The 14,757-nt window shown below is 40.4% G+C and overlaps 1 protein-coding gene across 1 annotated transcript in view; it reads right to left on the bottom strand.

Annotated features, from left to right (window-relative positions):
- Window positions 1-14,757, bottom strand: part of LOC124716668 (cilia- and flagella-associated protein 58-like) — a 300,831-nt gene that overhangs the window by 227,676 nt on the left and 58,398 nt on the right. Inside the window, exon 2 of the mRNA XM_047243206.1 lies at window positions 436-881. Coding sequence (XP_047099162.1) covers window positions 436-881 — 446 coding nt within the window. The remainder of the gene's footprint in view (window positions 1-435; window positions 882-14,757) is intronic.

The following is a 14,757-nucleotide window of genomic DNA, read 5'->3' as shown; positions in this document are numbered from 1 at the left end:
TCATGAGTTATGTCAAGCCTGGGGCTTCCCTTTCGGAGGTAATTAAGAATGTTTACACTGATGAAATTATATCAAATTGACTTCAAAAGACTTTGTAGCTTTGTTTGGTGGCTCTAACAATGTATATAAAAATGAAACCTCTACAACCTGCTCAGAATTAAAAAAGCATCTGGCTCATTTATCACATACAAACATCCTCTTTGTCAGCATTCCACATCGCTATGATCTGCCACCCTGGTCTTGTGTGAACAAAGAGTTTAGTACTGCTAATGAGAGTTTTTCCAGTATATGCAGTCAATTCTGAAATGTTTGTGTTGTTGATATTAGTGGCATTGGTCAGAGATTCCACACTTCTCATGGCCTTCATTTGAATGGCCTAGGGAAGAAAATTGTAGCACAAAAAGTATTGGATGAAATAAAAAGGCACCATCAAACATCTGCAGCACCATCAACAACAGTAACAGTATTATCACAAAAATCAATAAAAGCAGGTTCATCACAAGTAACAACAATAACAGAAGCAACAGCAACATCAAAATCATCACCAGTAGCAGCAGTAAAATTATCACAAATGGTCAAACCACCATCAGTAACAGCAACAAAACCATTGGCAGAAACAACAGCAAAACCAACAGATACTACAACAACAGATCCACCATCAACAGAAACAGTGCCAATAAAAGAATCAAAGGCAGCAACCGGACGAAGAATCCTGTCAGTACCACCACCACAACCACTACCACCACCACCACCTCTGGCCGCAGAAGCAGCAGCAGCAGCAGCAACAGCAGCAGCAACAGAACCAACAACAACAGTAACAGTAGCAACAGAACTAACAATAACAGAAGCAGCAGCAGCAACTAAACCAACAACAACAGTAGCTGCAGCAACAAAATCATGAACAGCAGTTGCAGCAACAACACACTGCTTCAGGAGGAGCAAAGACAAGGTACATCTACATCATTAAATAAGGATTTTTTATGGCTTCAAACAAAGAAAAGGAAAAGATTGTGACAAACCAGCAAGAAAATTTGCAGATAAGTGACAACTACTATGAAAAAGCAGCACATTACTAGGTAATGACAAAAGAAAAAATACTTGCAAACCAGTCAGGATAAAATGTCAGAATATTTAGTGCCTCAAAAACAAAGTACTAGATTTAGAAATAGCTTTAAACAATCTTGATGTCTCTTGTATTTGTTTATCTGAATACTGGTGCAAGGCTAGTGAATTAAGTCTCATAAATACAAGCAACTTTAATTTAGCATCACATTATTGCCGAAGTGTTTTTAATACTGGTGGGGTATGCATTTACTCTAGAGTAGGACCGCAGTTCAAAGTGAAAACAGAATTAGACCATCAAAATACAGAAAAAACATTTTGAATCATGTTCCATAGAGTTAAAAACTGAGGAGAAGAGTGAAAAACTAGTTGTCATAACAATATATAGATCACCACTGGGTGACTAAAACATATTCTTCAAAAAAATAGAAGCAGCATTACACACTTTTTATAGTAACAAAGTGAAATTATTGTTATGTGGGGATTTTAATATTAACCTGTTAATTGAAAGTGATGAAAAAAGACAGCTTTTGAGTATACTAAGCAGCTTTCACATGAAACCACTCTTTACAGATGCCACCATGATAACAGAACTGTCACTTCTCTTTTAGACAATATTTTCACAAATATGGATAATGGTATCACTGAGGCACTAAAAATAAACTTAGGTCTTTCGGATCACAATACACTATTAGCATACATAAATTCCTCTGTTCCCAAGGCAGTAAAATATAAGTGGGAATGCAAAACGCACTTCTATAGAGAAAAAGTGAATACTTTCATCCAGTTGTTAGCTAATGAAACCTGGGAAGATGTCTTTGCACAAACAACAACCGAGGTATCTTTCAATGCTTTTTCTAGGACATTCATGTCCCTATTTGAGATGTGTTTTCCAAAAAAGCTCACAAAGATCAATTTCATACCTAAGAACACAAGCCAGTGGGTAACACCTGCTATTAGAGTATCTAGTCAAACACTAAAACATATCAGTCAACTCAAAAAAGACATCAAAGATGAACAATTCACAGATTTTGTTAAGACATATAAGAAAATTTACAGGAAGGTGATCAAAAAAGTCAAGACAATGCACAATGACAGTGCAATTGCTGGGTCAGCAAACAAATCGAAAGTTATGTGGAATGTAGGAAAAAAAGAAATAGGCCCAAAGCAAAAATGTTAGAAATCTAGATGACTTTGTTTTAAAAGATGATCAAGGTGCGCTTAGTCAGAAATCTTACTTTAGCAGATTTCGTTAATGACTACTTCATAAATAGTCCAATCAATCTGAGCAAAAATTATTCTAGGAGTAGTAGAACATCAATCCCAGGAGAACAAAGTGTTAATTCAATATTGCTACCTCCCATGAACAAATTGGAAGTTAATCGAATAATGAAAACAATGATGAATAAAATGTCCTCAGGGATTGACGAGGTCCGTTGTTCAGTCATGACGAGATGTGCTAGTGTCATATGAGAACCACTCTCACACGTCATAAACATATCATTGTCAAAAGGAGTCTCCGCAACGATTAAAATATGCAAAAATAAAACCATTGTATAAAAAGGGCAATATACATGAAATGGGAAACTATAGACCAATAGCTTTATTATCAGTATTTTCGAAAGTAATAGAGACAGTCATGAAAAACAGAATTACAAATAACCTCGAGAAATTCAATGTATTGCCTGTAAACCAACACGGCTTGTCAAAGGTATGAGTACAGAGTCAGCCATCACCCAATTCATTGACAACAATGTAACAGGGCTAGATAGGAACAACAGTACAATAGGAATAAACTTGGACTTATCAGGAGCATTTGATACTGTCCAACATGATATCCTGCTAGCCAATTAGAATATGTTGGTATATGAGGAGTGGCAAAAAAGTGGTTTCAGTCATATCTCCATAATAGGAAACAGATAACTGAAATTGCATCAACAAACAGTAAAAACCAAAGTATTGTTTACAGATCGGATATTCAGTGTGTGCCAGTTGGGGTACCGCAGGGGAGTGTTCTAGGACCTCTCCTATTTCTTCTTTACATAAATGATATCAAGATTCCAGTAAATGTTACTCACATAATCCTGTTTGCGAATGACACAAACATTGTACTAACTGACATAAACCAGGTATTGCCAACATCGGCGACCAGAGTTATAGAATATTTGCAAAATTGGTTTGAAATGAACAAATTAACCATAAATATCTCTAAAGCTAATTATATCCATTACAGGAAAACAAAGTCACACTCTGATCTGGATCTCAGAATACAAAATAAAGAAACTGTGAGAGTTGCTACCACAAAATTCTTAGGTGTACATATAGATGAAAATTTAGACTGGGAATCCCACATCCTGTATCTCTCTCATTAGTTAAGCTCTGCTTGCTTTGCATTACGTGTTATTAGCTTTGTATGTTGTAGGGGATGTAGCATAACTGTTTACTTTGCTTATATACATTCTGCTATTACCTATGGCCTTACCTTCTGGAGTCATAGTAAGAAAAATCTCAAAACCATCTTCACTCTACAAAAACAAGCTTGTTAGAATAATTACCAACAGTTCAAGGCTAACTCTTTCAAAGCAATTATTTCAACAGCTAAATATTCTACCCCTACTGTGCCTCCATATACAAAAAAGCGTAATTAATGTAGAAAGAAATATTGACAATTTCCAATCCAACTCGGATCTACATACTTACAACACAAGAAATTGCAATGACATTCATATTAAAAGAGTTAACAAGGCTTTGGCGCAGAAACAAACAAACATACAAGTAAGTAGATTGTATAACAAACTACTGGTAAAGATAAAAGAAATAAAAAAATTGTCTTCATTTAAAGAAGCAATTTTTAATGACCAACTGCTATTATAGTGTAATCAAATACCTGGAATAGCTTCATACAAAACAATTATATTTATGTACTCTGTGCCAATGGTAATTTTTATCTTACTGTAGCTATGGTCTAAATGAATAATATGTACAAAAGTGTTGGAATTATTATGTGTTATATCTAAATATCATGTAAAAAGTCTTTCTCATACATTAATGTAATTAATCAAAGTTGTACATGCTATTTCAATGCAATGTGATGTGTAGTCTACTATGCCCATTTGTATTGTGTAGAGTATTGTTCACTCTATATATATACATATATTAAAAACAAAAATTCCATGACTTACCAAACGGGAAAGCGCTGGTAGATAGACACAGTAGAAAAACACACACAAAATTTCAAGCTTTTGCAACCAACGGTTGCTTCGCCAGGAAAGAGGGAAGGAGAGGGAAAGACGAAAGGATGTGGGTTTTAAGGGAGAGAGTAAGGAGTATCCATCCACACATACACAGACACAAGCAGACATTTCAATATTGCTGTGACTTACCAAACGAGAAAGCGCTGGTAGATAGACACAATAAAAAACACTCCCCACGTGTGTGTGTGCGAGTGTATACCCGTCCTTTTTTCCCCCTAAGGTAAGTCTTTCCACTCCCAGGATTGGAATGACTCCTTACCCTCTCCCTTAAAACCCATATCCTTTCGTCTTTCCCTCTCCTTCCCTCTTTCCTGACGAAGCAACCGTTGGTTGCGAAAGCTTGAAATTTTGTGTGTGTGTTTGTGTGTTTTTTTATTGTGTCCATCTACCAGCGCTTTCCCATTTGGTAAGTCGTGGAATCTTTGTTTTTAATATATTTTTCCCATGTGGAATGTTTCTTTCTATTTTATATAGGTATACACTCGCACACACACCCATATGTGTGTGCGAGTGTATACCTGTCCTTTTTTCCCCCTAAGGTAAGTCTTTCTGCTCCCGGGATTGGAATGACTCCTTACACTCTCCCTTAAAACCTACATTCTTTCGTCTTTCCCTCTCCTTCCCTCTTTCCTGACAAAGCAACCGCTGGTTGCGAAAGCTTGAATTTTGTGTGTATGTTTGTGTTTGTTTGTGTGTCTATCGACCTGCCAGCGCTTTCGTTTGGTAAGTCACATCATCTTTGTTTTCACATCATCTTTGTTTTTTTATATATATATATATATATATATATATATATATATATATATATATATATATATACGCACATCATCTTTGTTTATATATATATATATATATATATATATATATATATATATATATATATATATATATATATATAAAACAAAGATGATGTGACTTACAAAACTAAAGCGCTGGCAGGTCGACAGACACACAAACAAACACAAACATACACACAAAATTCAAGCTTTCGCAACAAACTGTTGCCTCATCAGGAAAGAGGGAAGGAGAGGGAAAGATGAAAGGATGTGGGTTTTAAGGGAGAGCGTAAGGAGTCATTCCGATCCCAGGAGCGGTAATACTTACCTTAGGGGGAAAAAAGGATGGGTATACACTCGCACACACACACACATATCCATCCACACATATACAGACACAAGCAGACGTATTTGAAGACAAAGAGTTTGGGCAGAGATGTCAGTCGAGGCAGAAGTGCAGAGGCAAAGATGTCGTTGAATGACAGGTGAGGCATGAGTGGCGGCAACTAGAAATTAGCAGAGATTCAGGCCTGGTGGGTAACGGGAAGAGAGGATATATTGAAGAGCAAGTTCCCATCTCCGGAGTTCGGATAAGTTGGTGTTGGTGGGAAGTATCCAGATGACCCGGACGGTGTAACACTGTGCCAAGATGTGCCGGCCGTGCACCAAGGCATGTTTAGCCACAGGATGATCCTCATTACCAACAAACACTGTCTGCCTGTGTCCATTCATGCGAATGGACAGTTTGTTGCTGGTCATTCCCACGTAGAAAGCTTCACAGTGTAGGCAGGTCAGTTGGTAAATCACGTGGGTGCTTTCACACGTGGCTCTGCCTTTGATCGTGTACACCTTTCGGGTTACAGGACTGGAGTAGGTGGTGGTGGGAGGGTGCATGGGACAGGTTTTACACCGGGGGCAGATACAAGGATAAGAGCCAGAGGGTAGGGAAGTTGGTTTGGGGATTTCATAGGGATGAACTAACAGGTTACAAAGGTTAGGTGGACGGCGGAAAGACACTCTTGGTGGAGTGGGGAGGATTTCATGAAGGACGGATCTCATTTCAGGGCAGGATTTGAGGAAGTCGTATCCCTGCTGGAGAGCCACATTCAGAGTCTGATCCAGTCCCGGAAAGTATCCTGTCACAAGTGGGGCACTTTTGTGGTTCTTCTGTGGGAGGTTCTGGGTTTGAGAGGATGAGGAAGTGGCTCTGGTTATTTGCTTCTGTACCAGGTCGGGAGGGTAGTTACGGGATGTGAAAGCTGTTGTCAGGTTGTTGGTGTAATGGTTCAGGGATTCCGGACTGGAGCAGATTCGTTTGCCATGAAGACCTAGGCTGTAGGGAAGGGACCGTTTGATGTGGAATGGGTGGCAGCTGTCATAATGGAGGTACTGTTGCTTGTTGGTGGGTTTGATGTGGACAGACGTGTGAAGCTGGCCATTGGACAGATGGAGGTCAACGTCAAGGAAAGTGGCGTGGGATTTGGAGTAGGACCAGGTGAATCTGATGGAACCAAAGGAGTTGAGGTTGGAGAGGAAATTCTAGAGTTCTTCTTCACTGTGAGTCCAGATCATGAAGATGTCATCAATAAATCTGTACCAAACTTTGGGTTGGCAGGCCTGGGTAACCAAGAAGGCTTCCTCTAAGTGACCCATGAATAGATTGGCGTATGAGGGGGCCATCCTGGTACCCATGGCTGTTTCCTTTAATTGTTGGTATGTCTGGCCTTCAAAAGTGAAGAAGTTGTGGGTCAGGATGAAGCTGGCTAAAGTAATGAGGAAAGAGGTTTTAGGTAGGGTGGCAGGTGATCGGCGTGAAAGGAAGTGCTCCATCGCAGCGAGGCCCTGGATGTGCGGAATATTTGTGTATAAGGAAGTGGCATCAATGGTTACAAGGATGGTTTCCGGGGGTAATAGATTGGGTAAGGATTCCAGGCGTTCGAGAAAGTGGTTGGTGTCTTTGATGAAGGATGAGAGACTGAATGTAATGGGTTGAAGGTGTTGATCTACGTAGGCAGAGATACGTTCTGTGGCGGCTTGGTAACCAGCTACAATGGGGCGGCCGGGATGATTGGGTTTGTGAATTTTAGGAAGAAGGTAGAAGGTAGGGGTGCGGGGTGTCGGTGGGGTCAGGAGGTTGATGGAGTCAGGTGAAAGGTTTTGCAGGGGGGCTAAGGGTCTGAGGATTCCTTGAAGCTCCACCTGGACATCGGGAATGGGATTACCTTGGCAAACTTTGTATGTGGTGTTGTCTGAAAGCTGACGCAGTCCCTCAGCCACATACTCCCGACGATCAAGTACCACAGTCGTGGAACCCTTGTCCGCCGGAAGAATGACGATGGATCGGTCAGCCTTCAGATCACGGATAGCCTGGGCTTCAGCAGTGGTGATGTTGGGAGTAGGATTAAGGTTTTTTAATAAGGATTGAGATGCAAGGCTGGAAGTCAGAAATTCCTGGAAGGTTTGGAGAGGGTGATTTTGAGGAAGAGGAGGTGGGTCCCACTGCGACGGAGGACGGAACTGTTCCAGGCAGGGTTCAATTTGGATAGTGTCCTGGGGAGTTGGATCATTAGGAGTAGGATTAGGATCATTTTTCTTATATTATTATATATTTATATATATAATAGAGGGAAACATTCCACGTGGGAAAAATATATCTAAAAACAAAGATGATGTGACTTACCGAACAAAAGTGCTGGCAGGTCGATAGACACACAAACAAACATAAACATACACACAAAATTCTAGCTTTCGCAACCAATGGTTTGGTTGCTTTCCTGACGAAGCAACCGTTGGTTGCGAAAGCTAGAATTTTGTGTGTATGATTGTGTTTGTTTGTGTGTCTATCGACCTGCCAGTGCTTTCGTTCGGTAAGTCACATCATCTTTGTTTAGAGGGAAACATTCCACATGGGAAAAATATATCTAAAAACCAAGATGATGTGACTTACCAAACGAATGCGCTGGCACGTCGATAGACACACAAACAAACACAAACATACACACAAAATTCAAGCTTTCGCCACAAACTGTTGCCTCATTCAGGAAAGAGGGAAGGAGAGGGGAAGACGAAAGGATGTGGGTTTTAAGGGAGAGGGTAAGGAGTCATTCCAATCCCGGGAGCGGAAAGACTTACCTTAGGGGGAAAAAAGGACGGGTATACACCCGCACACACACACATATCCATCCACACATATACAGACACAAGCAGACATGTCTTGGCAGATAAAGAGTTTTTTGGGCGCTTCATGAGAAAATGTCGAGCAAGATTAAATGTAAAACCTTCTTTTATGTGACATGCTTCAGTGTTTATCTTTCCTTTGTCCCCTTCGACCATGCTCTATTTAAGTTAACCCAGATGCTGTAAGAGCGTAAAACGTTGCGTGCACCCCAGATCACGTAAGATCTGGGCGTGCACGTTACGCCATAGTTCGGCCATCTGTTGGTAAAATTATGAAGTATTACGAAGCTTTATTGTACGAACGAGGCGAAGCGAGCGTAGCCGCGGCTGAGCGGCGAACTGGGCAACTTCGCCAGGCTTCCGTACTTCATGAATGACTACTACATTTGAACGCTTCACCGCAAAGAGTGAAATGAATGAAGTAGTTCACGGGAATGAACGAGTTCGACCAATCTCTAGTGGTGGACAAACAAAGATTATTAGATTTGCACCAAGACCAGTGCCTTCATCCAAACGAGCCAAAATAGACGAAAAGATTTTAATACTTGTTGTTAAAGAATATCTTCGATTTAATGCAGATGAGAGTGCAGAATTCAGAAAAATGACTTATTTATTAAATGAAGGATTTTGGAACATATGAATTGTTGTTGTGGTCTTCAGTCCTGAGACTGGTTTGATGCAGCTCTCCATGCTACTCTATCCTGTGCAAGCTGCTTCATCTCCCAGTACTTATTGCAACCTACGTCCTTCTGAATCTGCTTAGTGTATTCATCTCTTGGTCTCCCACTACGATTTTTACCCTCCACGGTGCCCTCCAATGCTAAATTTGTGATTCCTTGATGCCTCAGAACATGTCCTACCAACTGATCCCTTCTTCTTGTCAAGTTGTGCCACAAACTCCTCTTCTCCCCAATTCTATTCAATACCCCTCATTAGTTATGTGATCTACCCATCTAATCTTCGGCATTCTTCTGTTGCACCACATTTTGAAAGCTTCTATTTTCTTCTTGTCCAAACTATTTATCGTCCATGTTTCACTTCCATACATGGCAACACTCCATACAAATACTTTCAGAAACGACTTCCTGGCACTTAAATCTATACTCGAAGTTAACAAATTTCTCTTCTTCAAAAACGCTTTTCTTGCCATTGCCAGTCTACATTTTATATCCTCTCTACTTCGACCATCATCAGTTATTTTCCTCCCCAAATAGCTAAACTCCTTTACTACTTTAAGTGTCTCATTTCCTAATCTAATACCCTCAGCATCATCTGATTTAATTCAACTACATTCCATTATCCTCGTTTTGCTTTTGTTGATGTTCATCTTATATCCTCCTTTCAAGACACTGTCCATTCCATTCAACTGCTCTTCCAAGTCCTTTGCTGTCTCTGACAGAATTACAATGTCATCGGCGAACCTCAAAGTTTTTATTTCTTCTCCATGGAGTTTAATACCTACTCCGAATTTTTCTTTTGTTTCCTTTACTGCTTGCTCAATATACAGATTGAATAACATCGGGGACAGGCTACAACCCTGTCTCACTCCTTTCCCAACCAGTGCTTCCCTTTCATGTCCCTCGAATCTTATAACTGCTTTCTTGTTTCTGTACAATTTGTAAATACCCTTTCACTCCCTGTATTTTACCCCTGCCACCTTTAGAATTTGAAAGAGAATATTCCAGTCAACATTGTCAAAAGCTTTCTCTAAGTCTACAAATGCCAGAAACGTAGGTATGCCTTTCCTTAATCTTTCTTCTAAGATAAGTCGTAAGGTCAGTATTGCCTCACGTGTTCCAATATTTCTACGGAATCCAAGCTGATCTTCCCCAAGGTTGCCTTCTACCAGTTTTTCCATTCGTCTGTAAAGAATTCGTGTTAGTATTTTGCAGCTGTGGCTTATTAAACTGATTGCCGGTAATTTTCACATCTGTCAACACCTGCTTTCTTTGGGATTGGAATTATTATATTCTTCTTGAAGTCTGAGGGTATTTCGCCTGTCTCATACATCTTGCTCACCAGATGGTAGAGTTTTGTCAGGGCTGGCTCTCCCGAGGCCGTCAGTAGTTCTAATGGAATGTTGTCTACTCTTGGGGCATTGTTTCGACTCAGGTCTTTCAGCGCTCTGTCAAACTCTTCATGCAGTATTGTATCTCCCATTTCGTCTTCATCTACATTCTCTTCCATTGCCAGAATATTGTCCTCAAGTACGTCGCCCTTGTATAGACCTTCTATATACTCCTTCCACCTTTCTGCTTTCCCTTCTTTGCTTAGAACTGGGTTTCCACCTGAGCTCTTGATATTCATACAAGTGGTTCTCCTATCTCTTTAATTTTCCTGTAGGCAGTATCTATCTTACCTCTAGTGAGACAAGCCTCTACATCCTTACATTTGTCCTCTAGCCATCCCTGCTTAGACATTTTGCACTTCCTGTCGATCTCATTTTTGAGACGTTTGTATTCCTTTTTGCCTGCTTCATTTACTGCATTTTTATATTTTCTCCTTTCATCAATTAAATTCAATATTTCTTCTGTTACCCAAGGATTTCTACTAGCCCTCGTCTTTTTACCTACTTGATCCTCTGCTGCGTTCACTACTTCATCCCTCAGAGCTACCCATTCTTCTTCTACTGTATTTCTTTCCCCCCATTTGTGACAATTTTTCCCTTATGCTCTCCCTGAAACTCTGTACAACCTCTGGTTTAATCAGTTTGTCCAGGTCCCATCTCCTTAAATTCCCACCTTTTTGCAGTTTCTTCAGTTTTAATCTACAGCTCATAACCAATAGATTGTGGTCAGAGTTCACATCTGCCCCTGGAAAATGTCTTACAATTTAATACCTGGTTCCTAAATCTCTGTCTTACCATTATATAATCTATCTGATACCTTCTAGTTCAAATGGCTCTGAGCACTATGGGACTCAACTGCTGTGGTCATAAGTCCCCTAGAACTTAGAACTACTTAAACCTAACTAACCTAAGGACATCACACACATCCATGCCCGAGGCAGGATTCGAACCTGCGACCGTAGCGGTCGTGCGGTTCCAGACTGTAGAGCCTTTAACCGCTCGGCCACTCCGGCCGGCATATACCTTCTAGTATTTCTAGGATTCTTCCATGTGTACAACCTTCTTTTATGATTCTTGAACCAAGTGTTGGCTATGATTACGTTATGCTCTGTGCAAAATTCTACCATACGGCTTCCTCTTTCATTTCTTTCCCCCCAATCCGTATTCACCTACTATGTTTCCTTCTCTCCCTTTTCCTACTACCGAATTCCAATCACCCATGACTATTAAATTTTCGTCTCCCTTCACTATCTGAATAATTTCTTTTATTTCATCATACATTTCTTCAATTTCTTCGTCATCTGCAGAGCTATAAACTTGTACTACTGTCGTAGGTGTGGGCTTCGTGTCTATCTTTGCCACAATAATGCGTTCACTATGCTGTTTGTAGTAGCTTATCCTCACTCCTATTTTTTTATTCATTATTAAACCTACTCCTGTATTACCCCTATTTGATTTTGTATTTATAACCCTGTATTCACCTGACCAAAAGTCTTGTTCCTCCTGCCACCGAACTTCACTAATTCCCACTATATCTAACTTTAACCTATGCATTTCCCTTTTTAAGTTTTCTAACCTACCTGACCGATTAAGGGGCCTGACATTCCACGCTCCGATCCGCAGAACGCCAGTTTTCTTTCTCCTGATAACGACATCCTCCTGAGTAGTCCTCGCCTGGAGATCCAAATGGGGGACTATTTTACCTCCAGAATATTTTACTCAAGGGGATGCCATCATCATTTAACCATACAGTAAAGCTGCATGCCCTCGGGAAAAATTACGGCTGTAGTTTCCCCTAGCTTTCAGCCGTTCGCAGTACCAGCACAGCAAGGCCGTTTTGGTTAGTGTTACAAGGCCAGATCAGTCAATCATCCGGAGTGTTGCCCCTGCAGCTACTGAAAAGGCTGCTGCCCCTCTTCAGGAACCACACGTTTGTCTGGCCTCTCAACAGATACCCCTCCGTTGTGGTTGCACCTACGGTACGGCTATCTGTATCGCTGAGGCACGCAAGCCTCCCCACCAACGGCAAGGTCCATGGTTCATGATGGGAGGACATATGAATTACCTTGAAGAAAACATTCTATTGACACACAGTCAACATGGATTTAGAAAACATCGCTCTTGTGAAACACAACTAGCTCTTAATCGCATGAAGTGTTGAGTACTATTGAGAAAGGATTTCAGATCGATTCCATACTTTTGCATTTGTACTTTGTAGAAATTGACAGAAAGTCATCAAGTAAAACGGAAGTGATTTCTGGCGGTCCCCAAGGTAATGTTATAGGCCCTTTGCTGTTCCTTGTCTATAGAAACGATTTGGGAGACAATCTGAGCAGTTGTTTGCAGATTACGATGTCGTTTATCGACTAATAAAGTCATCAGAAGATCAAAACAAATTGCAAAACAATTTAGAAAAGATACCTGAATCATTCGAAAATTGGCAGTTGACCCTAAATAATGAAAAGTTTGAGGTCGTCAACATGAGTGCTGAAAAGAATTCGTTAAACTTCGGTTACATTATTAATAAGTCAAATCTAAATGCCGTAAATTCAGTTAAGTGCCTAGGAATTACAATTACCAAGAACTTAAATTGGAAGGAACACATAGAAAATGTTGTGAGGAAGGCTAACCAAAGACTGCGTTTTATTGGCGGGACACTTAGAAAATGTAACAGATCTACTAAGGAGACTGCCTACACTACGCTTGTCCGTCCTCTTTTAGAAGACTACTGCACGGTGTGGGATCCTTACCAGATAGGACTGACGGAGAACACCAAAATAGTTCAAAGAAGGGCAGCACGTTTTGTATTATCGCGAGATATGGGAGAGAGTGTCACTTGGGCTGGACGTCATTAAAAGAAAGGCGTTTTTCGTTACGACGGAATCTTCTCACGAAATTTCAATCACCAACTTTCTCCTCTGAATGCGAAAATATTTTGTTGACACCGACCTACACGGGGAGAAACAATCATCACGATAAAATAAGGGAACTCACAGCTCGTAAGGAAAGATATAGGTGTTCATTCTTTCCGCGAGCTCTACGAGATTGGAATTACAGAGAATTGTGAAGGTGGTTCGATGACCCCTCTGCCAGGCACTTAAAAGTGATTTACAGAGTATCCATGTAGATGTAGACATAGAAAACTATGTACCTCCCAGTAGAAAAACACTCTCCAACAATTAACTCTCTCAAGTGTTCGACAACACACTAATGCAAGTAAGATCTGTAGTGCAAGCTGCATCCTACATCTGCATTATGACTGATGGATGGACATCTGTGAAAAATGAGAATTATATTGCAGTGACTGCTCACTTCATTGATTCAAAACTGCAGCTGAAAACATTTCCAGTGAATTACAAAATCTGATTCAACTTGGGGTATTACCAATAAAATTGTAGCTTCCACTATATACAATGTACAGAACACGGTGAAGGCAATGATTATGTGCAAATGGTGGTATGTACCTTGTTTTGTACATACATTATGCAAGTAAGTCTTGAAACAATTACAGACACAAGGGCAAAAGTGAAGTCAATAGCGGAATTTTTTAAAAGAAGTCCCCAAGCACTTGACAAATTACACAATATTCAGAAGCAAATGGGTTTCCCTATTTTAACATCGAAACAAGGGTACACCATGAGATGGAATTCCTCGTATGAAATGTCTGACAGGCTTTCGAAAATCAAATCAGCCTCGCCGTCCTCGGTGTGGATTCACAAACAATACTGTCTAATGAAGACTGGTCAATTGTTGAAAAATCCTGTGAAATACTATCTCGTTTTGAGCAAGTCACAACAGAAATTAGCAACGGAAGAAATGTAACTTTGTCAAAAGTTGTCTTATTAAGCAAAGATTTACAAAGTCACTGACTGAAAAACTCAGACTATAGCAATGAAGCCATTAATACAGCAACTGCTAAACTTGAGGATGGAATCTGTACTTGACTCGTTCAAAAGTTTGCAGATAAAGCAACTGCTAGTGAAGCAACATTATTGGATCCTCGCTTTAGGGAATACGGATTTCCGAAACCTTGGCATCGCTTAAGCGAAACAAAAGTTGGCATAATCAAAAAACTGCTGTGCAATACGACAGAAACCCGCTCGGTGTTCTACAGACAATCCACCACCAGCCAAAACAGTTGCGGTGAGCACATTCAACTCTAGTAGTGGCAACATTTGGCAAGATTTTGACCAAGCTGTAGGAGGCTTTATCCAAAGTGTAGACGATCCACGTGCTGCGAGTATAGTCGAGCTTGATAAATACGTGAAGATGCCACTGATACACAGATCACAAGATCCATTGCTGTGGTGGAAAGAAAATCTTGTACTGTTTCCTGCGCTGTTTGAAATAATGAAACGACGTCTTTGTATTTTGGCCACCTCTGTTCCTTGTGAGCGGATGTTTTCAAAGCAGGCACAAA

The sequence above is a fragment of the Schistocerca piceifrons genome, chromosome 9, assembly GCF_021461385.2.
Source record: "Schistocerca piceifrons isolate TAMUIC-IGC-003096 chromosome 9, iqSchPice1.1, whole genome shotgun sequence".
NCBI lineage: Eukaryota > Metazoa > Arthropoda > Insecta > Orthoptera > Acrididae > Schistocerca > Schistocerca piceifrons.
Note: the sequence above shows the minus strand (reverse complement) of the source record. Positions and strands in the feature narration are given on the sequence as shown.